This window comes from Pogona vitticeps, chromosome 3 (assembly GCF_051106095.1).
Source record: "Pogona vitticeps strain Pit_001003342236 chromosome 3, PviZW2.1, whole genome shotgun sequence".
In the NCBI taxonomy this organism is placed as follows: Eukaryota; Metazoa; Chordata; class Lepidosauria; order Squamata; family Agamidae; genus Pogona; species Pogona vitticeps.
The window spans coordinates 52,388,378-52,413,239 of record NC_135785.1 but is presented as its reverse complement, the minus strand read 5'-3'; the positions used below and the strand labels follow the sequence as shown (position 1 = coordinate 52,413,239).

At 43.1% G+C, this 24,862-nt stretch overlaps 1 protein-coding gene across 2 annotated transcripts; it reads left to right on the top strand.

The window, feature by feature from the left end:
• On the top strand, positions 1-23,668 carry UBTD1 (ubiquitin domain containing 1). 2 transcript variants are annotated; one of them, XM_020812048.3, is made up of 3 exons: positions 1-215; positions 21,225-21,452; positions 22,519-23,668. In XM_020812048.3, the coding sequence occupies exons 1-3, from the start codon at positions 146-148 to the stop codon at positions 22,902-22,904; spliced, it is 684 nt and encodes a 227-aa protein (XP_020667707.1). In that variant the 5' UTR covers positions 1-145; the 3' UTR covers positions 22,905-23,668. The 2 variants fall into 2 exon arrangements, with proteins under 2 accessions (XP_020667707.1, XP_020667708.1); XM_020812049.3 differs by lacking the exon at positions 1-215 and adding an exon at positions 219-325.
• Positions 23,669-24,862: the final 1,194 nt, after the last annotated feature.

The window sequence follows — 24,862 nt, the reverse complement described above, 5'->3', positions numbered from 1 at the left end:
CCGAAGGACGGGACCGCGCCTCAGAAAGTTTGCGTGCTCGTCCAGAGGGCGGCGGGCTGGGGATCCGGCCCCATGCGGAGCGAGAAAGCCCGGAGCCGGGCTCAGGCACGTCGACTCTTCCGAATCGCAGCCTGGGGCTGCCGCCATGGGCAGCTGCGTGGGGAGACAACGCAGAGAGCGGCCGGCCAACCCAGGACACCCGCGCAAGCGAGCAGGTTGGGTACCCCCGTCCTTGCCAGAATACGGTAGTCAGGGAGTCTGGGCCGCTGGGAAGGCAGGCGAGAGCTGGTCCGAGCACCCGCCGACGAAGGCTCTTTCTCCAGAGGTAGCCTTTCCCTCTCCCCCCCCCCCCGGTTCCCACTGGGCACTCACCGGGCACCCTCCGAGACCCCAACCAGGTCTGGGCATGGGTACCATTGTCTTGGCTCACTACCTACTGTACCTACGCGGAATGGGCGTTTAAGGATTGTCCGGGCGGGTTGTGGCCCAGATAGATAGATGAATATGTAGTGGAGGGACCCTGGTTGTCTGCAATCTTCTCTATGTCGTTGATTATGAGTGTTACCTAGACTCCACTTTAGGAATTTTTAAGTTCTGTGGACTTCTTGGGATGGCACACGTTTCCTCCCAGGGACAGTTGTTGTGCGTGTATTGTTTAATTGTAAAGGTCTTTTTGTATTGTAAATGCATGTTCATCCCCAGAGCAATCCTGGTTTCTCTAGGTCCTTCAACCTCCGTCTCTAGCAAGAGTGTGGGATGTCCCAGAAAATCGCCTACTGGTTTTATACAACAGCTAGTCTATCCTGTCTCACCAGATGGTTTGGGAGTGCAAACTGCAGTCTCTTCTTTTTTTTCTCTAAACATAGGTGTGCCCAGTAGATTATAATCTTAGAACTACTGTACAGAGCTGGAAGGGTCCCTATGGGTCATCAAAAAGAGACAGTGGGGAATTGAACTCGGTAGCCACATACCCAAGTCATTGAGCTATCCAGTACTTTAGGAGCAGTTTTGAAGCCAATGGGCACTCTTGTCAAACCTCACACATTGTCATATTGCTGCCCCCTCAGAAACTGGAAGTCTCCATCAGGGTGTGTTATTATATTCATTTATATGCCGTTCTTCTATCTGAGGATACCCAGAATACCAGAATGTGGCTTTTATACAACTAGCCTTGGAATATTTGTGTATTTCCAAATGTAAGACCCTGTAAACATTTTCTCTGGATAAAAAGAGGGAAGCTGTGGTAGGCTTTGATGTGTCCATGTGACCCTGTGTGGCATGAGCCCATGTGCACAAGACCGGCCTGACTCTTCTTAGCCCAGGTCAATCAAGAGCATGATTAGTTCCCACTCCAGACTCAGATCACCCTCACTGTGCTGCAGCTGCATTAGTTGGATCAATAGCAGAAAAGGTTTTAATAGAACAAGCTCATCAGCAATATATTTGGTATCAGCATGGGTGGTGCATACATATTGATCCAGGTTTTTGGGAGACATAGCAGAGTTGGCCTTTCATTAAAAAGTGGGGGGGGGAGGTGTTTGTGTGGGCATTAGGAGATCTAAGATACTTTTTTCTGTGTTAGACTGTTACTTGTTAAATCTGCAAATAGTCTGAGTGGATCAACAACATTGTCTACTCTTGCACTTCTGTTGAGTGATTGATGTTTCTCATATGCTTGCTAAATTGGTTAGAAGAGAGGGATGGAAGGATTCAGCAGAAACCCTGTTGGACTTAGAGGCTATTCTCCCTTTATTTTAGGGAGTTGTAGTGGGCGAAGGGGCTTCCAGGCTGCAGCTTTACACCCACCATCCTATTTTCAAAAGCAAGCTTGTCCTCAATTGCCTCACCCCCACCTCCAGATATAGTGATATCTCAGCTTTGCAAAGCCCTACAGGAACACTGATACCAAAAACCATTGGCAGTGCACATGCTGCTCTTTTTGTGTGTGTCATCTTGCATTTTCTGTCCTTGGAATGGAGTCTATCTATCCCATGACAGACTGAAGAGCTCTGTGTGTTCTTGTTAGATTAGTGCTCTTGAAGAGCTTTACCCATTCATAGTGGTGACTTAAATAGTGAGATTACTTGGCAGAAGCCAAAACAAAATAAAAAAATATATGGCACCGTGTTAGTTGCTTTAATGTGGCATGAAAACTGCTAGTCAATGACTTACCATATTCAAATCTTGGAAAAACTACTCTTTTGGATTACAGCTTCCAGATATGCTGGACCCCCAACCTCAGCATGGCCTCTGCTTGATGTACTCATTTTATGCATGTGGACAGGACATTTTGGAGATTAGTCATTCATAGGGTCATCATATGTTGGAGGTGATTTGATCGCACATAACAAGAAAATAGGTGGCTTCCTTGAAAGCTTGTGTCACGATAAATAAGTATCCAAAGTGCCATAATATTTTTTAAAATCTTCTTGTTACTACAGAACAAAGTCTTTCTACCCAGTCTTCCAGAAAGTATTCATTGGATTTCCTAAGCATGAACTTTAAAATAAAAAGTAAATACACAGCAGAGTTTATAGGGTATAAGGCTTGCATGGCAGATTGCTGTGGGCAGGTATACCTGCTTACCCTCTGTTACTGGGATGATGGCTGGATTCTGAGAAATTGGGAGACCAAGGGGCTATGATAGGGCACATACTTGTCATATACTGTAGAATATCCTAAATTCAGTCCCTGGTGAGCTTCTGCCTTTCATTGTAGACAACAATGAGCTAGATGAGCCAGTGGCCTGACAGTGGGAGGCATCTTCCTGAGTTCCATAGAGCTGTGTTGCGTGTTACAGAAAGGTTAAAGGGTTTTGTTTGTCTAAGGTTGATTGTGTACATAGCATCTACATTACATGCAGCGTGGAACACAACAGGAAAATGGTAATAGGCAGAAGGATTTCAGGGAAAAGATGCATTCTTAAAGAAACAACATTTCTTTCCTTTTTGACCAATACATGTATGCATCCTCTTTTAATCCCTGAAAGCTACAGATGCAGATAAGTTTAGAAAAGTTGCTGTTTTGGATTACAAATCTTTCTGTATGGCTGAGGAATTTGGAATTTATAGTCCCAAAAAACAGCTTTTGCAAATTCTACAGATGTGGTACTGGCTCGAGATCTTGCATGTCCATACATCTCAAAAATCCACCTTTTATTGTTTTTAATGTTTTTACCCTGCCTTTCTCCTTTAAAAAGACCCAAGGTGGCTTACATCCTTGAAAGACAATATTTAAAGCCCACTGAGAGGGGGGAAAACCCTTGTTCCTCTCCTTCCCTGGTAAGTAAAGAAAGAACTATACAGTATGAGGATATTTGAGGATGGAAGTGGAGCATCTTCTCTACACTATCTCCCCTAGCATTGTTAGGGACCACTCTTTCCTTGTTGATAATAGCAGCAGCTGGGAAAGAGGGACATGCACAATACTGATGGAAACCTGGCAACAGTGGGGAGAAGGATAAAGATATCTTTGGGGGTTGCACCTAAGCCTGGGGTTGAGGATGGCTGCAGGTTGTGTACCTCTGACCTAATGCTCAATTGTTTCTATAAATGTATCGGGCTCTTGCTTCTGTCTTAACCAAAGAAATTAAACCCTATTGGATGCAGTAGATTAGGAATTCCTATAGAGGAAAAATGCATAAGATTGTGGTGTTATGAAGTCAAAAGTCTCTGTCAGCCATACAAATCTAGAGTTGCTTTGAAGCTTTTTGGCTGTGTTTATCTTAAATGCCTGTCAAAACCTGGGCTGGCACCTTTGGTGATGTATTGCAAGTACTTTGCAAGTGCAGGCAATATGAGATCAGCTGAATCTTCAGGAAACAGAACAAACACATCCCTAGTACAGCTCATCCAAGTTTCAACTGAAAACTGCCAAGTTAAGTGCAAGTCTTTTGGCTGCTGAGTTCTGGACTAAGCAGTTTCCAATTTTAAAATATTTAGGGATATTAGTTGTACTGACATCCTAGAGACTAGTGCAGGTGTTAAAACAAGATCTTTTCTCAGTGTGGGGAGGAGATGTATTGTGCTAATTCCTTGATCATCTGAACACTTGGAGGGCACCAGGTTAGACAGTGAAGGTTTATGAAACTTTGGAATGTGTTCGATTTTGAGCACTTATACCCTACCCAAATTCAAGCATAACACAAATGTGTGAGCCAGGGATGATTATGCCACAATAGCAACTTAAAGGCTATCATCTTGGCTTCTGATCCTGAATCATGGGCCAGTTGTTGATCATGTGCTCCACTCCAGACATGACTACATTTGTGTTATAGGTGGAATGAAACTTGTTGTCTCCATTTTCCAGCTCTCTGACACTTGGCCTTGTTTAGGACAATGTGTTCTTGAAGCTTTTGGATTCATTCTTGTGTCTGTATGTATTGGTAAACACAATATATAAATTGCTAAAACATGGGGGTCTGACTTACCTATTACATTTATGAAATTCCCAACTCTCTTGGGTTTCTGAATTTTTCACTTTTGATGAGCCAGATCTATATGTTACTAATTGAAACATCACTTTTGCCCGTGAATGCATATAGAGATGTTGGAAAGACTCTTGTGAATGTAGTATGTGTACCCACCCTTGGAGAAGCTCATTAGATGGTTTTGGTTCCATGCCATGGGACTGACAAACATGATTCTTTCTCAAGTAGTGTGACTCCAGAATACACCCTATCATAACCAGAAACTGGCCCCACCAAGAGATTGAAAGACTGACTCATGCCTCGCTCACACAGCAACTGATTGCGATTGCTTATGTGTTGCTCCCAGCAATAATTACTGTTTTGTAGGAGGCAGAAAAAGAGAAACAGGAAGTGGGGACGGGTGTGTAAGTGGACTGAGAGCAGCACTTACAAACTGTACCTTCTTAGGGAAGAGGCTGACCGTGCTGGATAAGCAGGCAGGGTTCTAACCTCTATGAGGAGAGAGACGACTCGTATCCTTGTATGTCTAAAAAGACATTACTCAACATGGTTTGTGAAATATAGAAAGCATGAAGACAGTAACCAGTGCTCAATCCCAGAGTGCCCCCGGAAGAAAAGAATGGTAAACTTATTTCGAGAGTTCTCTACCTTGAAAACCCTGAAAAGTTTCACCATGTCAGAATAGAGTTGATAGCACATGATTATTATTATAAAGGCAGCACTAAAGAATGCAGAACCAAAAGAGAAGTAAAAATAAGCAACAATTAAATGTTTGTTGGAACAGAAATATCTCTAGCTGCTGTTGGAACACAGGTTTAAAAAAAAGGGAGGTGACCTATCAACTTGGGACAGTATCCCTTCTCATATTAGTCGTACGGGCCTCAGTTCCAGAAATTTTGGTTTCTGCAATATATGTTATGTTAGTGGGAGCAGATGAACAATTTGCATGATGCCTGTTGGGATAGAGGGACTTATGTGCCTATAAATGTGCAGCACTGTCACTCAAGTGGTATGAAGTCATTTTTGCCCGGATTTGTTCAGTATTGTTTGTGTGCACATATACAGTACCTGCATGCACAGCTTGCAAAAGTTACCTACTTCTTTGGACTTCACCTCCCAGATTCTCCCCGTCAATATGACCTGTAGTCCAAGGAGCAACTTTTCCAAGCTCTGTACACACACAGGGAAAGTGTATCATGCATCTGCTCTTCTTTTCACTCAGCTGTGAATTAAAGCTAACAATAAGGGTTCATCTCTGTAATGGGCAATAAGTACTTTTGAGCCTCCCCTCCAAGAATCCCCTTCTTTTTGCTTCCCCACCCTACCCCACCCCCGCCTCTGCTTGGTGCCATTGGATGTTTTGCTGTATTGTGTCAGGCCTGTTGTGGGGAAGTCATGACTACTCTGGCTGCTGTGATGTCATAATGAAGTTGGCCTGCATTAAGCATTAGAATCTGAATTCTGAGAACCAGAATTAAGTCTTTCTTCACTGGCACTCTTTTAGTGATACCCTGTGTGTGCGGATCAGTTGAGCTGTCTCACAGACTTTTGCCAGAAAGGGACAAACACAATTTGTGGCTTCATAAGCTAGAAGAAAACTGAAATCTTAAAATATTGGACATCTTCATTATGTCCTGTGGTGGCAGAGTATTTTAAGATAAAGGACAGACAGCACAACAGTCCTAGCAGCTTGTCTGGATAGGATGGTAGGTGAGTAAACTAGAAGTTTCCTAAGTGGTTTGGAATTACATTATGTATATGAACATGGTGCCACTTGACACCACAGGTGAAGGCTGTGTAGGTAGGCCATTTGACACCGCAAGCTGTTCTGGCAGGGCCTGGATGATCTGCAGTGAGCAGGTATTTTACATCACATTCTGCCTTGTATTCTTGTTGATTTGTGTGACTACATTGTCTCTGAGTTGTATTCGGCTTGAATGTGTTGCCTAGCTCTATAGAAATGCAAACAATGCTTCAAGTTGGGTGTACACTCACACTCCTTGGTCATCCATATGTCTCAGAAATTAGGAAGCCATGGAAAGAGGCACACTGCTGTTTTAATCCATTATTTATTTGTTGAGCATCTCGCCCTGCATCTCTGTTACCACAAGAGCGTCCTTCAAGGTTGATGCTTCTGTGCTTTTCCACCTTCTTCTCTTCGCACAATATTCAAACATCCTTATTATATGGGATTAGCCACCTGCGCACAGCAGCTCTTCACCTGTGGCAGGCATTAATTAGTGCCCAGCACCCAGACCAGGTTGTTTGTTCTACTCAGGAAATGTTGCCCATATATCTCCCTCTAGAGTGAACTAGGCAGAGTTCACACCCAGGAGCCTAAGTGCAGACTGTGCTGCTTGTGTGCTCGGTGTCCCCAGCTGTTTTCTGTACTCATTGGGAAGAACAGGTGTGCTTGTGTAGTCAATTGAAATGGCCAGGTTTGGAGTATCTTGTTACAGAGCCCACTGATTAACTTTCTTCTTTTACATCTTGGTAGGAGAGCTGCCCCTGTTGCTGAGCTGCAAGGTATCTGCACCCTGTTGTGTTGAAGACAGATATTAAAAGCATGCAGCATGTCATGTCACAGTACTGCTAGGCAGAAAGAAACTATAGCTGTCAATATTCCCTTTTCTGTTGTGGAACCACATCCTGAATTGTGTGCATTTGTCTACCTGCCTCACTAACCTTGGTCTGGTCAATATGAAGGATCCCTGTCAGTGCTGAGCTACATGGCCCTTCCAGAAATTGCAGAGCCCGGCATCACAGTGAGAGTAGCACCAGCAAGATATCTGCTGATTTTTCAAGACTTTCAGCAGAGTCCTGACTTTTTCCTCTCTGGAGCAGATTTTGCAAGGCTTGTGCTAGTTTGCTTCCACTCACCCAGGTACGCTAGAATATGGTTCTTGAGGTAGTGGGAAGAGAAAACATCTTTGATCACCTCTTCACATGGTTTGGATTGCCACATAGCTGGCAGTGACATCTTCCCAATACCATGCAACATTCTTCATTAGGCCAGACTATCCTGGGCCAACTCATCAGGATTTACCTGGCCTGGTGGTGGCTCTCTTTAGAAAATGCTGACCTCCTGGGTTTTTGTTACAGAATGCCTTTTTTTGTGCTAAGGCAATTTTCCTGTAAGGGTTTGTGCAGGGCGGAAGGGTGATGGAGAGCAGCCACTGCTTTAATAAACCAGGTAGAGTGTTTACATAGCAAATGTAGTGTTTTTGTTTTCAGCAACACAAAAAAGGCAATACTCCATATGTACTGACACCTTCTGTAGCCAAGGCAGTATATTTATGCTGTACTGTCTGGGGAGGACTTCTGTGGGTTTGCAGGATTCTAGTGTTTTTCATTTCCATTGTGATGCTTAATATGTGTTGTTACAGCACTGTGCTAACACAAAGGCAGAATCCTGAGAATGGGCAGTTGCAGAATTACAGTGGTTTGCTGTAGTAAAGCCAGTAGTAAAATTCCATGTTTTCAAAACAACAATGCTCAAAACCTGGGGCTCAAGTCAACTATCCCTTCTTTCAAGTTTTGTAACTTGTTTTGTCAAGAGCTCCTTTGCATACCACTCATTTCCTTAGTCACACCAGAAATGACTTGATGGGACTCCTTAGATACTCTTTTCCATTGGTGTTTCTCAATTAAACCTACTTGGTGGCTCCCAATAGCCTGTTACTGCTTGTAAACGGCATACCAAGTTTTAGATCAACCAGCTCTTGCTTCCCACATAGATATTTGAAGAGGATCTAAATGTGATACAACATCTTCCGCATGTACTCTCTATGTTTTCCATGGCTCTCTGTTGTTTTTTCTGACTGGGAAATATCCAATATTTTTGAGACTGCAGCACTATGTTATCACCATGCAACTCCAACCGTGCTATTTTTCATTATTGTTTGATTGTGGACTTGATTGTAGTGTTAGCAGCTACAACTTTAGAAGAGTGTTCCATCACTCCATCTCCTCAGTTCCAGATGCCAGGCACTTTGTCCAGCTCTTTTCCAGCTCTTTTCCCATTTCCTCCTAAGAGAGGCAAAACATTTTGCGTTCCTGATAAGCAGTGGCAAGTACTGAGAAGAAGATGGCTTCCTTCTGCTGAGGCTCCAGCAAGGTACAAGCAGTAATTGTAACTCAGCAAAGAGGCCTTTTTTCAGAAAACTGGTTTTGTGGGCTTGTTTGAGAATACTGCAAGGCAAATAACAACACGGGAAGTCATGTCTTGGGCCACTACATACAAAACCACAAGTACAGTGACTGTTGCCATAGGCAAATACCTATTTTGTGGCACCTACCCAGCCCATCTTCGCTGTCCAGTTTACTGTGACGGGGAAGACTCTGGCAGCATCTCTGTGTAACTGCTGCAGTTATACCTTTGATTTCTTTTCTTCACAGTAAAAGAAGTGGCAAAGTGGGCAGCAGTTGCAATTGCTGTACATGTAGGCTCATGGAGAAGGAGAAGAGAAAGAGATACTATACGGGGCAGGGCACAAACATTATGTTGTGATGTTTGCTTCAATCTATAGCATAGCCCCGCTTTCCTGAAAACAATCCCTTATTACATGCATCTCCTCATGCAGGATTGATAAAGGTAAAGGTAAAGGTTCCCCTTGACATTTTCAGTCCAGTTGTGTCCGACTTTAGGGGGTGGTGCTCATCCCGTTTTCAAGCCGTAGAGACAGTGCTTGTCCGAAGACAGTTTCCATGGTCACGTGGCCAGTGTGACTAGGGAACGCCGCTTTACCTTCCCACTGAGGTGGTACCTATTTATCTACTTGCATTTGCATGCTTTCGAACTGCTAGGTTGGCAGGATCTGGGACAAGCAACGGGAGCTCACTCCGTTGCGTGGATTCGATCTTACGACTGCTGGTCTTCTGACCCTGCAGCACGCAAAGGCTTCTGCAGTTTAGCCGATAGTTTACCTTTAATTATGAACTTAATGGTGATGGTGCTTACAGCTTTGGCTATCCGTGGTCAACTATACTTTCTCCACCATATGGGAACAGTGATAGGAAATGGTATTTAATGCTAGCCTCAATGAATATACTATAAGTCTCCACCTACCCATTTAAACATGGCACAGTGGTATGCAAGAACGGGAAAAGGAGGGAAAGGGGCATAGAAACGACTGTGTGGAATGGTGATAAATATTACACTTCATAAATTCCAGTGTGAGCAGCATGCTGAGTCCTCAGTTTGGGAGCACCTTATGTCATGAGCTGTTTCGATAAATGGTCTGTGGGCTGGGTCAATAATAAATACTGAGCTTTATGATGTCTGTCTCTCCCATGCAGCCCACATCTTGTCCAGGTTCCCTTCCCATTCAGTTTTGTCACCTCTTTGGTTCAGAAATTTCAGCTGAATCCAGCATGTGCTCATTTTGTTAGGTTTGCTCCCGTGTTATTTGCTGCAAGTTGGCTCTGGCTAGTCCTGTGTATGTGTTGAGAATTCAGTTTCTACTTCATTGGCACAGCAAAATATACAAAAGATTTCAACATAAGGAATGACATATCCCTCTATATACAATATATTGGCATTAAGAAATGAAAGTGGGTGCCACCTGACACTGAAGAAGCATCTAATTGCTGGTGTTTCCTTTTGGCCTTCATTCAAACTGGGAACAGGCTTTTTTCTTTCGGGAATTTTGAGGGAATCATGTCAGAGGGTTAACAAGGTTGGTTTGCAGGGAAAACAACAAAAGAATCTTGTTTGTGTTCATTGCCTACATATTGGATAAGAATCTGCCTTGGTTTTGCATTTTCTGTTGTTGCAACAATAGATTCCTGGCTGTTTAAATAGTTTTGACCCTAGAGCAGGATCTTAAGAGCTGGGCAGACTCATACAGTGGACCCTTGACTTACAGACGGCTTGACTTACAGACTTTTTGAGTTACAGACTTCTCTGGCCGCAAAATTTAGGTTTGACTTGCAGACTGAGATTTGACTTACAGACCAGAAAAAAACCAAAATGGAACAAAAACGGCCTGTTACGGGATTAATCGGTTTTCAATGCACTGTAGGTCAATGGAGACTTGACTTACAGACTTTTTGACTTGAGAACCGCCTTCCAATACGGATTAAGTTCTCAAGTCAAGACCCCACTGTACACAGATGTATGGTCCTTTGGATAACCTGAACGAAAGCCATATGGAGCTTATTGTAGTAAAAGATTTTTATTTTGACTATAGCTGGTTGCCATCAATAGCATGGCTGCAGCATTTTGGAAACAGTGGAAATTCAGAACGCTTTCCAAAAGCAGCCACACATAGAGCATATTACAGTAATCCAAATGGGATGTAACCAAGCTATTAGACATGGCATCATCTGTTTTTGCACTACACAATGTACAATTTGAATGTAATAACAGAGAACTGAACTTGTTCCTCTGTAATATATAATTATATTCATAATTTAGATCTTGTTTGTGACAGAGATGACTAGCTTAGGTGTTAATGTACGTCATGAGTGAGTCTTGTAAATATTAGGCTGGACTATCAGACTTGTTGAGGTTGTAACATAGTACATTTGGGGTATTAGCTGATTTTGCTTCCATATGCTGGAGGCACAATACAAGGGCTACAACTAAGTGTAGGCTACCAAGTATAGCATCAAATATTGTATTTCTGAGAAATAAAGAAGGAAAAGAATTGACAAGAACTTACACTTCCTTAAAATATAAACTTTACAGAACTGGAGGGAAGCATGACTTGTTTCCTAGAAAGGTAGATAGCCAGTTTGCATAATACTGTGAAGGGGAGATGGCCCTATGTAGGATGGAGAGAAATTTGAGGTGTGTGCTGTAACTCAGATCAATGTATGACAGATATGGCACATGTTAGCACAATCCTGCATAGATGTGTGGGTGTATATGTAGCATAATAATGTCTTGGATGAAGAGACTCATTTCTTTGAGGCTTGCTAATGATAAATAGTTTACACTGTGTAGAATATAAGATAGTTGTAGGACAGAAAAAAGCTAAGTTTCATCTAATGCTGGGACTTCCATAGATACCAGCTTGCTGGATTGGCTTTTTCTCAACCTAGTCTTCTATAAAGTGTGGGTTCCTTCTGCAATATGCTCTGGCAACAGATTGGGGGGGGAGGAAGAGACGCTCTTTATTTTTTTTTAATCTTGTTTCCTTTTTATTTTCTTGCACACACCTCTGTTCCTCTCATTATGAGGAGCAGGGATAATATTGGGCCCTCTTCTCCAACTAGCTAGTGGTGAGCATAAATAAAAGCATTGGGCAGATTTTATTATTTCTTCACCTAGCTTTGAGGTAGGAAGAAATAAGCCGATGGCTGTTGGAAGAGATGACACAATATACATCTTCAGGTTTCAGGTATCCTTGATCCCTGAGGAGCAGAGAATGAAGAATAGAGAATGACTCTCCCATTATAATTCTGCTGGAAATGGTAATGCAACGAGATGAAATATTTGGCTAGCTGGATCCTTAGCTGATACATGCAGGCTTTGAATACACTGATTCCAGTAATGGTGCTGCTAGATAGCATTACAGTACTGTACTTGGCAATAGCTCAGCTGTCATAGAGCACATTCTTTGCTTGTCAGAAGAAACCTACATTCCATTCCTGGCATCTCAGGAAGGCCTGAAAGAGGTGTTGTGTCTGAACCCCTGAAAAGCCACTGGCACAGTCAGTACAACTACTATAGAGTGAGGTAAATAGTCCTGTATGAGGCAGTTTCCTTTATTTTTCTTCCTTTCAGGCTAATGTATGCCTCTCATTCTCTGCGTCTTCTGTCAAGCTTTGTCAAGTTCCTTATTTAGAATTAAAAGGATCTTCTGGTTTACTAGCTTCCACACCACTACAAACAAAAATTAAAGGTGTGTTTGGGGCAGGAGTTGCACAGTACCCAAGGAATGTTTTCAGCAAAGCAAGACCAAGATCATCTGGTTATTTGTATGCTGTTTTACCATGGTAAAATCATGTTCAAAGTGGTTTACAACATCATCAAACAAAAGTACATAATCAAATCCAAAAAAAAAACAATGAAATATCAAGTGCAAATCAAAAATTTAAGAGGTCATACAAATGAATTCTACTTTTCACAATATGGTAAATACACATTAAGGTTCAACAGTGCATTGATAAACCACAGTAAAGCCTAACAAGATCATTAGAAGCTTGTGGTCTGTCTAGCTGATCTCAATAGTAGCAACAACAGCAAAAGGAGCTTAGCATTTGCTGCCTAGGAAAGATGGCTTGGTAGTGACCACTGTTCACTACCTGAATGCCTTCCTTGTTTCCAGATGACAGACTCATCGGCTGAAAGCAATCATTTGAGATGAGTGCTCTTTTCTTTTTTTGTGCTAGGTATTGGCCAAGGCCTGAACAATAGCAGCATGAAAGCCAGGGCAGGATTCCTAGAACTGGGAAAGTGTTTTTGTTTCTTTGGGTTACAGCTTCCAAAATCCAGGAATTCTGGGCATAGTAGTCTAAACAAATAAATTCGCCATGCACTTCTCCTAGCAACTGTTATACCTCTCTTACTCAATGGAAGATGGAGACTAGGCCCAAATAGTGGTGATTTTGCAGACCCTTCCTAGGAACCGTCAGAGTGCTTTAAATGAGGTGCCACTTTCTGGTTTCAGTCTCTCCCATTAAAAACATACCTTCTCTCCCCCCAGCCCCCCCGCATGCAAGATTTCCTTTAAAGGAATGTGTCCCACAACCTCAGAGCTTGCCTAGCACCTCTGCTTTAAGACCTCAGAGCTAGCAAGGTCAAATGCAGTAGTGATGGACATGCTCAGGTAAACCATTCCTGCGCATGCTCTTTCTGCCTCCAAGCTGTTAAAGCGGCAGGCGGTATAGCCAGAGCTATTCTTAATTAGTCTCTGATTGGCAGACAGAGACATCTTGGCACAGGGTTGTCAGATGGGGGCCTGCCCTTTCCTGAGAGTAGATCTTGTAGCTGTTCAATCACAAGCCATTTCCTCTATCTGCTGGGCTGCCTAGAGTCAAATTAATGACACTTCTTGTCTATCAGAATGGTTGCTGCCTCTTACCCTGACCACCACCCAGCTAATTGTTCCAGGATCTAATCTAGTTGAGAAGCTTAATGTAACTTGGGGTGGGGAGGGAGTAGATGACTCTGCCTGTTCATCCCAGCAGCTTTCTGGTTGCAGCAAGTGGACAAAATAAGATACAGTTTTATAATGTTCTTTTCCCTTGCTTGCACTTGAAAGGAGCAAAAAGGGGTCTGCTTCTACTTGGAATTCAGTGAATTCTATCAGGGTTGTCATCCCTCCTTTCATAGGTTCTCAGCTAACAGTGGCACTTAGCTGTTTCTAAACTCTCCTGGACTGTTTCCTTGTCATCTATCCGAGTTTACTTATTTACCTATTTATATACTATATATTTGCTTAAATTCACCAATAGCCAATTCCTTAGTCAGAAAAGCAATTTTGATTTCCTAGCCCGGGCAAGCATAAAACTCATGAGATCTCTATGCAGTCCTTCTCAGTACGGAGATGACTGCTTTGTGAGTTTTGCTTTGTTTGGCTCCTGCTTTTTCAGCTTTGTTCTCCATTTCTGAGAACATGTCTTGCCCCTGGCTTTACTCTCCATCCACTACCCTAATTAGAGTTAAATCTGCAGCACAAGCTCCTTACACAGCTGACTTGAGGATAAATCCCTTTGCAGAGCTAGCCTGGGCAGGGTCAACTCAGGAAGCTGTCCCTCTCCTCTTTCTTCTCAAAGGGAACTGAGTAATACACCTAGTGTACGATGGGGGGGGCACATGGAATGCTCTCCCATATGTTGAATCTAAAGCACCCCCTCCATGGTGGATGAAAGGGCAAATGGCATTGCAGAGGGCTGGGAGTTATTGTTGAGAAAGTGTTTGTTTATTCTGTGTGTCTATGATTTCGTCCTGCACTCATGGAATCTGTCGCGGAATTTGGCATCCACAAATTCTCTGCCTTCCTTTTAAAACAACACATTTGTGAGTGATGGCTAGGAACAAAAGCTGGTTCATGTAGGCAGTGCTAGGTGAATTCCTAGAAACCAGAAGAGGCTGTGCAAGACATCCAACTGGTAGGAGTAGGCAGCCAAGATTTCTGGTCTTCCCTTGTCATGTATACTTCCCTGGCTTCTGCCCATGTATTCCTATCTCCCTACTTTTCAAGCTTTTTATGCCTCAAAACTGTAGCTTCCTTTAAAATTAATCTATTTGAGTATTCAGATTTTAGGAGTAGAGTAAAATCTTCAAAATTAGAGAAGGCATGAATATTTCCACGATTTTCATAATTTATTTGAGATACCAAATTTGGACCTCTTGGTGCAGAATATACACAGCCTTCATTGTTCATGGCTGTGCCCTGTTCTTCCAACCCCTGCAAGTACCACGTAGAGGTTGTTGCTAGATAAGAGCCAAACAGTATTGCATTGATTTTCGGAAACAATTAGTGTTTATGATCTCTTTTGCTGGAGAAGACAGTGACCCCCCACAGCACACGAGCAGCTGCCCCATAAAAGACATTTCTGGTAACTTAGGAATGATGATGACAGATCCTGTTGTGTGGTCATTTTGGGGGTGGGGGTGGGGTTAGGAGTCAACAGGAATGAGATGGGGGATGTAAGTCGGTCAGTGCTTTTGTTCTAGTGGGCTCCATGGAGGAATTTCTGCCTTCAGAAATTGATGCCTAGCCTCTCTATCCTTGATAGGATTCATATGCATGGAGGGGAAGGAGTGAGGAAGGGCTGCTGTTATTGAGCCCTGAAATCTTTGTGATCTCATGAATACTAGGATTATGGTGTCCTAGTGGGGTCACAAAGAGTCGGACACGACTAAACGACTAAACAACAACAGAGAAAGGAGTCCTTCTTTATTCTACTCTCCAATTTTTGGAATCTGGCTAGTGACTGTCTGTTTGGTGTCTGGAGTGTAACCATTGCTCCCAGCAATACCTGACTTTCTGTCATGTTCCAGAGAAAAGAGTTGACATTTGTTAATGAATCTCTTTATGTACGTATTGGTCTATTTCGCTGGATATACTGTACTTACTTTACTTTACTTAAACCAGGCTTGTCCAACCTTGGCCCTCCAGATGTTCTTAGACTACAGCTCCCAGAAGCCTTCACCGCCACCTCTGCTGGCCAGGATTTCTGGGAGTTGAAGTCCAAGAACATCTGGAGGGCCAAGGTTGGACACCACTGACTTAAACCTTTATAGGCATTTAAAAAGAGAAGGAACATACAGCAATAACAGTTTGTGCCATAATATTACAGACCAGGGGGAACAATCATGGAGGTTTGAACTAGAAAGGTGATGCAGTAGGGGGTTGGGGAAGGGGTTTTGACTTAGAGACCGCTAGTAGAAAATCCGCTACCAAGCTGGAGATGGTCGCCGAATAATCACTTAAAAGGATAGGAACAGGGTCGACAAAGGAAACAAAAAGAGAAGACAGAAGGGGTTCAAGGATATTGTTTCGTAGGTATTGGTGAGCCGGGCAACGAAGTAATATGTGTTCTAGAGTGTCTGGCTCAGATGAGCAAGAAGGACAAAGCCTGTTGTTGCGTGGTATGTTTGCAAATCTGCCAAAATGAACAGCAGATGGAAAGATGTTTAATCTTGCTAGCATAAATGCTCTCCTTTTACTGGGATTAATTAATTTACTAAAATAATTTGAGGGTCTACCAAGTGAGGGAGAGAGGCCGAAGAAGTGAGGGGAACAAGTAGGGTTTACATTAGGGAGTAATAGATTGAGTTCCTGTTGCCAGAGTTTGGATTTGATGATTTGGTGGGCTCTGTGAAGGTTGGTGTCTGAAAGAGATTCAGGGGAGTGGTCCAGAGATGCAAGGTTAGCATCGAGAAGTTTAAACCACTTGGATGAGAAGGGACCTTTTAATAGGTCATTGAGTAAGGAGTCAGGGTGGGTATTGAGGTGGAGTCTAAGCCAAAACTTGAAGGTTAGGGACCAAGCGGTGGTAGAGGGGAGACGGATGCCTAATTCAAGTATCAGTGTGGATAATCTAATTAGGTTAGGGACCCCAAGAATCCTTCTGAGGAAGGAGGCAGCTACTTTGTCAAGGTCTTGATTTGCAGCCTCAATCCAGATTGGGGCTCCATATAGCAGCTGGGAAAGGATTTTGATTTGGAATATGTGGAGAGCAGCAGGGATGTACTGGTCGCCACTGTTAAAGTGAAAGCGGGCAATTGCATTTAAATGTGGTAAGGCTGAGGAGATGGCAGATTTGCGGTGGTGGATCCAGCTATGTCGAAAGTGGAAAGTGATCCCCAAGTATTTAAAGGTCTGGACTTGCTGGAATGATAAATTACCAATCTTCCAGACAGACGGGGCCCAAGATTTCGAGAAAACCAAAATTTTTGTTTTCTCGGAATTAATTGATAATTCATTGGCGAGGCAGTAATCTTGGAAAGAAGATAGCAGAAGTCTAAGGCCAGGTTTAGTGACTGACAGCAGCACCGCGTCATCTGCATAAAGAAGAATGGGTACTGGGACACCGTTAAGGGAGGGAGGGGAGTTTCCAGAACTAGAAAGAAATGAAGGCAGATCTGCAAGATATAAGTTAAAAAGAGAAGGAGCAAGTATACAACCTTGACAGACTCCTTTGTTGATGGAAATTTCGTCAGTCATGGAGCCTGTGCCATCAAGGCGAATCCGGCACGAATTGGAAGAGTGAAGACGTTGAATCAGAAAAAGGAGGTGGGGGTCAATCCCCCAGTTGGCCAATTTCTTCCACAGGATGTCCCTGTTGATTGAATCGAACGCTCCTCTAAGATCAATAAAGGCCGTATACAATTTGACTCCGTGGTGATCAGAGTATTTTTCAGCCAGAAAAGATAGTGTGAAGGCATGGTCAACTGTAGAGGCACCTGGGCGGAAACCTATTTGTTCTCTGCCCGGGAGAGCTTTTGAAAGTGCCCACGATGTGAGTCTATTAAGTAAATATTTGGAATAGAGCTTCCCAATGAACGAAAGAAGGCTTATTGGCCTGTAGTTGTTCGGGATAGCAGGATCACCCTTTTTGTAAATGGGTACAATAATTGAAGATAGCCAGGAGTGGGGGAGAAGACCTGAGTGGTTAATTAATGTGAATAGATTAGATAAGGGCTCCGACCACCATGAGGGGTTGCTTGTAAGAATTTCAGTTGGAATATCATCTGGACCTGGTGCTTTCCCAGGTTTCAAGGTGTTAATAAGCTCTTCCACCTCATCCGGGGTTACTGGTGGCCATTCCGATAGGTCTGGGGGATGCAGGGGAGGGTCTTTATGAGTAACTGGGGCTGTGAAGATTCTGGAAAAGTGAGTAACCCAAGTAGGGGCGGGGATGGGATATACTGTATTGTGGGTCTCTTTACTCTCATTAAACTGCAGTTACTACCCCAATCAAGGTTTTCCTGCTTTATCTAGTGCCCTAGAGAATATAGTTGGTTAATTGCTTATATCCTGGCAGTATTTTGGCTGATGAGATTTGTGTGTTTGTGTGTGTGAAAGGTATGTGTCAGATCAGAATAGCTCCTTCCTCCACATTTCTCCCACCCTACCCTGCTGTTCTTTGCTGTTTGTTCTGCACTGAGTACTGCCAGGAGACTGAAATGACAATAAGGTTCTAGGCAAGGAATATTCTGAGGGCTACTTGTAAATATGGGAAACTCCCTCATAGTTATCAGATCATAGGTCCATCCAGTAGAATGCTTTTCATACTGACAGGTAGCGGCTCTCCAAAATTTGAGGACCAGATTACACATGATGGCAGGCACATGACTTGGAACCACATCAGAGTATTTTTGTTTTTATAAATGTCATAGCAGACATAATGAGGCCCAGTTTTAATTGGGAGCTCAGCAAGGATGAAACCTCCCTCCCCAGCATAAATCCTGATAAAAAGCACCACCCCTTCTCCTATTCACCTTAAAGAAAATCTCATTTTGGAGCACCCCCCCAGCCCTGCTTAGACATGCCAGGGATAGGATGTGGGACCTTCTCATGCAAAGCGTGCACTCTGTTACTGTGCTACAGTTAATAGCTTTGCTTGCAAACTGTCACTCAGAGCAGCCTTCAGGTTGCATCTGAGATATATTTCCTGCTGCTTCTGGATGTCGCTTATGGGAATGGTATCTGATAGTTGAGTTATGGGTGAAAGACTCCTAGGAGTATAGAAGCTGTGTCTAGTCACTGAACTTGTAATGTATTAGGCATAGAGATGGGAAGGTCTGGGAAAAACTCAGGAAAATGGGGGGGGGAACCATTCTCCTCCTCCCCCATTTTTTTCCAAAGCCTTCCCCTCTCCCCCTGAAAAACTGAGAAAAATAGAGTATGGAATATGTTATTTTACAATGATAAATAATGTATGTGTGACAAGGTATTCAAACTGTATAACATGAAGACCTAAATGAAAGGCTTCTAACTTAAGGTATTGGATCCTATTTATCATCTCCCCACTCTAGAAGGGTATAGATATTATAGATATAGATATTATAGAAACTTCTAATTTGAAAAGAGTTTGAAAATGCAGTGAGGCAGCATTTGATCTGGATTTTCACTCAGATCATCATGCAAAGGAGTCTTAAGCGTGGCTCCTCTCTCTCCCCTGTTTCCCACCCGATTACAGATTGTCCTTTCCCCTACACCACAGCAACCACGTAAAACAAGTGCCTTGTGTGAGAGAGGAAGGAGCAGGAAGCAAGCAAACATATCACATGCCCATTCCTGAATTAGTTAGACTAGCCTCTCCCTGACCACAGTGACAGCAGCCATGAGCATCAACTGCCTTGTGGAAGAGGATGGTGATGGCTGGGGAGGAGGGGGAGGGATGGTGAGCAAAGATAGGCACTGTCACAGAACTCCTGAGGTAAAACCAGATGCTACCAACACACCTCAAACAGATTCTTTGGGTTCACAGACAACATCTTGAAATGTTGCTTTAACTACATGTGCTTCAGCATCTCTTCTCTGTTACTTTTACCTGCCCCAGGGTCTGCAGTACTGTATCCATCTGGAGTTAAGAGTCCTGGTGGTGCTTGTCTGTTGATGCTGTTTTATTGGTTCAGGGAAAGCCTCACCTTTTTTTTTTTTTTTTACACATTGTCTTCCTTTCCTTTTCTTGTTTGGTCATAGAACTGCTTTGGATTAGCGTAAAACCTTAAATCTGTAACAACCATAGTGTCCTAGCCTCTGTTTTTGTTGCCCTGAGCATTTTAAAATACTGTTTTTCAACTTGTTTCCTTTTTCTCTGTCCCTTCTCACTCGGATGTCTTTTGAGCCAATTTCTTTTAATTTCATTCTAAATCCCTATAATTCTAAATCCATTTCTGGCTTTACAGTTACAACATTTTAGAATGAAATTGTACTTAATGAACATTTCTGAGTCACTCTGGGGACAGTGGCCAAAAAACTAAACACTCATTTAAAATAAAATCATTTCTACTGTATATGTATAAACTCCAAACCATGTTTCTGTTAGAGGGTTGTCCTAATGTGCTGCTGTGGGAGCAATTATAACGTGAAACTGCATTTTAGAGTTCCTTCCACAGAGATTTATACTTCGGAACGGTGTCTTTTCCCTGTTAATTATGAAGAATGCTGGTAGTATTTGTTACACCGTGGTAGATGGCAATCCCTCTATTATTTTTAAAGCAGCAGTCTGGATATTTTTCTTTATCCCCACCTACACCTCCACTTTATCAAGTTGCTTCTGTGCCTGCGCAGGTCCCCTGACGTTTTTAGGCTGAGCTTCTCAGGAAAGGAGCAGGCTTGTCCCTCACTTCTGTGGGAAGCTGAGTCTTTCTGACCTTGCTCCAAGGGAGAGGTGCCTTTCTGCTTAGCATTGAACATTACTACTAGTTTTAATATTGGCCCTAGAAATATCATACATATTTGCTGGTATGACTTGAAAATAATACTGGCTTTCTGTACTACAGCATCACAGAAGCTAGTACAGTATATGTTTTGTTTGTGATTTTGTATCTGCCTAGGCTACTAGTGGAAGTGCTGATATGATAAATGAACTGTTGTCTTTATGCATACTTTCCCATGTCATACTCAGTGTCAGTCCTATTAAATTTTATTCCAAATGAGCCTAGAGAAAATTTGCTATTTTCCGTTGTGTTTTCCATAACTCAGGCTCTTGTAGCCTGAATTGCTTCACTGTCTACTTACTTTGCGTGTAAGTGTGAAAGACGCACATGTACACACATACATAAATCCACATATATACAATTTACATACTGTGTATATGTAGAGATGTAAAAGCGTGTTGGTGGATGAATAAAAGACACATGTAACACACACACACACAGATATCTTCAGGTAATATCCGCTGGTATTTGAATCTTGTCTCTACTCTAAAAGAGTTGAAAGTCATCTGGGAATCAGTGTCATATCCAGGGAAAAAACCCAACCTGCACAGACTTCTCTCTGTAGAGCCTTGTCTTGAATTGGTTCATTTCCCCCAGTCTTGCAAATCAGTCAGCACTAGCTCTAGAGCTTATTTCTTGGCTGATTCTCTGAGCTGTAAATATGGTATGGTGAAGGATATATTGCACTACACCACAATCCACATCAATAATGTTTTTAAAAATACCTCTGTCTCTGGTCACATGACTCTGCCATATATCTGAAAAAAGAGACACGGCCAAGATGGAGTGGGGGCAAAATTTATGCCAAAGGTTAGTGAAATTTACCCTGCCAGGACCTGTTTATGAAAGAAAAAAATAGGGTAGTCACTGTAGAAGGAAAGGAGCCAGAGCCCATAAGAATTTCTACTTTCGGATTGCATTTGAAGTTGTCCTTTCCTTTTGCAGGTCGAAATGAACCCTTGAAGAAAGATCGTCCCAAATGGAAAAGTGATTATCCTATGACGGATGGACAGCTACGGAGCAAGAGGGATGAATTCTGGGACACTGCACCTGCCTTTGAGGGCCGCAAAGAGATCTGGGATGCGCTAAAGGCTGCTGCCTATGCTGTGGAGTCCAATGATCATGGGCTGGCACAGGCCATTATTGATGGTGCTGGAGTCACTTTGCCCCATGGTATGTGCAGAGAAGCATAAGTCTTATAGGATTAAACCCTACCCATCCCATTTCTAGGGTTGCCCAAAAGCTGTGCCTTATAATGGGAGTAAAACCAGGCATATCTAACTAGGTAAATATCTCAAGAGTCTTGACTCCTCAAGTCAGCCTCACTGTAGGCGTATATATACATATGCATGAATATTGTTCACTACAGTTTTATACAGATATGCACACTTGGGAGGCCAGGAGTGGTCACATTCCTCTACTATGTGTACGGTACCCATTGTGGTAAACATGTCTAGCAGGAATTACTTACTGTTGAAGAATAAAAGGCCCACCAGCCTTAGTTTCTTTTTCAAGAATAAAAAGTAGAAATGGGTGGAAGGGACTAAGACCTGTGGGAACTGCAAGAGATTATGGAACTGGTAGCCTCTCTGCCCGTCAGGCTCAGTAAGGGTACCTGTCAAAAAACTATGAAAAGGTATTCTCATGTCTATCAGTAGGAAGATAGCAGGCTCTAGTGGGTCAAAAAGAAGAATGGCAAGTGGTCTTGTGTGCTAGGATGGCTGGTGGGCAGTGCTTTTAGTTCTCGGGCCACTGACAGCCACCATACCACCCCAGAGCACTACATCTGATGACTGAAGCCAGGTTTAGGGTTTTGCTTAGTACTTGAGTGGGTATGAATGAGGGACTCTCTAGATGAGTTTGGAAGGAGTCTTGTCCAAAACTGGAGGGCTCTTGGTACCCTCATGGGCATCATGCATTCAGGGAAGAGACTAGATATAGGGCTGGATGGACCAGTGGTTTGACACAATATAAATCCACTTCTGTGTTCCAGTGGAAGAGAATGTGGCTGGTTCTAGGACTTTATGTGAAAATTTGAAGGATCACCAGAGCTCTGGAAGGAGTCTAGGATAAGAGAGGTATTAGTCAGGTCCAAGAAACATTGCACATTCAGGAAAGAGAGTTTCTTGGAGAAAAGGGAAAGCTTATGTTTGAAAGTCTTTTCCTTTCCTCAAAATAGTTTAGGGAGAGGTTGTTTTGTAAGCCTCTCACGCCCTCTGCCGGTGTCTTCCTTCTGCAGGCTCTCTCACTGAGTGCTACGATGAACTAGGTAATCGATACCAGCTCCCTGTCTATTGTCTGGCACCGCCTGTCAACCTGATTATGGAGCGGAGCGAGGAGGAGGGTGTGGATGCCCCCGAGCCAGCACCCAACACTCGGCGTGAGTTCCCCCTCAAAGTGCGCCTGTCCACTGGCAAGGACCTGCGTCTGAGTGCCAGCATGACTGACACTATTGGTCAGCTGAAGAAGCAGCTGTATGCCCAGGAAGGACTGGAGCCTGCCTGGCAGCGCTGGTTTTTCTCTGGGAAACTTCTGACAGACAGAACCCGCCTGCAGGAGACCAAGATCCAAAAGGACTTTGTCATTCAAGTCATAATCAATCAACCACCTGCACTAAGGAACTGAGCCGAAGGCACCTGGCATGGGCTCAAGTCTGTGAGCAGCAGAGGCTGAGCTGAAGCTCATGGTCGCAAGCTGGTATCTGGGAAAAGCAGATGGTTTCCCCAGAACTAGGGCTGGAAGATGGCCTTAGTGGTCCTTAAGGAGTAGCACGTGCTCACTTGCTGCAGGGTACAGACGAGGAGGAGCAAGTGGTGCCACAGCCCAGATAGGCGAAGTTTGAAGTGGGTTGCCTCTTATTGCCCTTTGGGCTTTTTTTGTTTTTGTACCTCCCAAGACCCCAAAGGATTAGATTGCCCCTCTTTGCCCCAGGTTCTGGGCTTGGCTGGCACTGAAACACATGCCTTTCTCCTTTCCCCTTCAGTTCCAGCCCAGGTGGCACTACCTGTACTTGGGCTTTGAGCCTGTATGATGGAATGTGGGTGTGATTCCCTTCAGGAACAGTGCATTGCTCTTGCCACTTTGGGGCTATAGAGAAGCATTTGCCAGAAGCTTGAGACCAAAGTGTCCCTCTTGTGAGGGACCATACCTGGCCCAGGGCCAGACCATATAGTCAAATCCCCTATTGATGGCGGTTTTCCATTCCTAGGCCTTGGGTAATGCTGAGGTTGGCTTGTTTGCACAATCATCTTTTACGAGCTAGTGAGAAAGATCCTCATCCTAGGTATATAGACAACCCCGCATCCAGATAAGGTGTAATAAAGGAGAATGGAGGATGGTTTGTATATATAGGTATCAGTGTAATTTATCAATAAAGACTTTTCCAACTAGCCTTGTGCCTAATTCATCTGGGACTTGATTTTGCTTCTGAACTTTTGACAAGCTTTGAACTATTTAATGGGAAGCTTTATGAAATTGTAAAATGGGTGCCTTCCGATTTAAGTACTGTACTTTGCATTTCCTATTTTGCCTAGAAGGAGGGGCCACGAACTCGCCTTTGTAGTGCAGTGACCAAGCACTGCCAGATGAGAAATGGGCAGTTCTGCATGGAACAAGTGAAGCTAGATAGGAACATAAACCCTCAGTGAAAGCCAGCACTCATGTTCAAGATAAAACTAGATACACAATCATAATCCCTGTTTGAAAATGGAACAGGGATGCAGGGACCAGGTTATGACAAGGAGAAAGGAATACCCATCCATTACCATACCTGCCAGTACCTCTTTTGTCCTTAGTCAGTTGTAGTACCCCTGCAGATACTACAACTAGACTCGTTTCTATTTACAAAGGGACTTGTCATCGGACAAAGAAGGATTAGTCACATCTTGAGCACTTACAATAGTATAGTCAGGGAAATACTGTACAATTGGGAGCCAGTATTTTAGTTTGACCCTTAGATAACACATTTTGATATGGAGATTTCTTGAGATAAGAAAAATACAATGATGATGATGATGATGATGATGATGATGATGATGATGATGATGATGATGATAATAATAATAATAATAATAATAATAGTTAGCATCTCCAAAAGTGTTATAGCTACAGCTTCCTTTTATTTAAAAAGAGGAAGATCAGACATGGAACTAAATACATCCACTTCAGTCTGAATAGCACTTTACTGTGAACTTGACCTAAGGAAGATCAGACATGGAACTAAATACATCCACTTCAGTCTGAATAGCACTTTACTGTGAACTTGACCTAATTTTGCTCATTTAGGAATATACATACACTCTTCACACCTCCCTATATAGAGATATGCACACAATATAAATTTGTTTTCCTTGTACAGCTGGCAACTGGCTAATTAGGTAAGGTGGCTTGGAGTCAGAGCCACTGATATGTCTCATGAAATCTGACTAAGGAAAAAGAATTTCCGTGGATTTGAAATTCTTTGTAACGCAGACTAAAATATGTTTATGTACATCAGCTCCCTGTGCTTCACTTCTAAACATGGAAACTAGTTTGTGTGCACAGGGACATTTTGGCCTGTATTCTTATGAAAGCTGCCTTTTGGT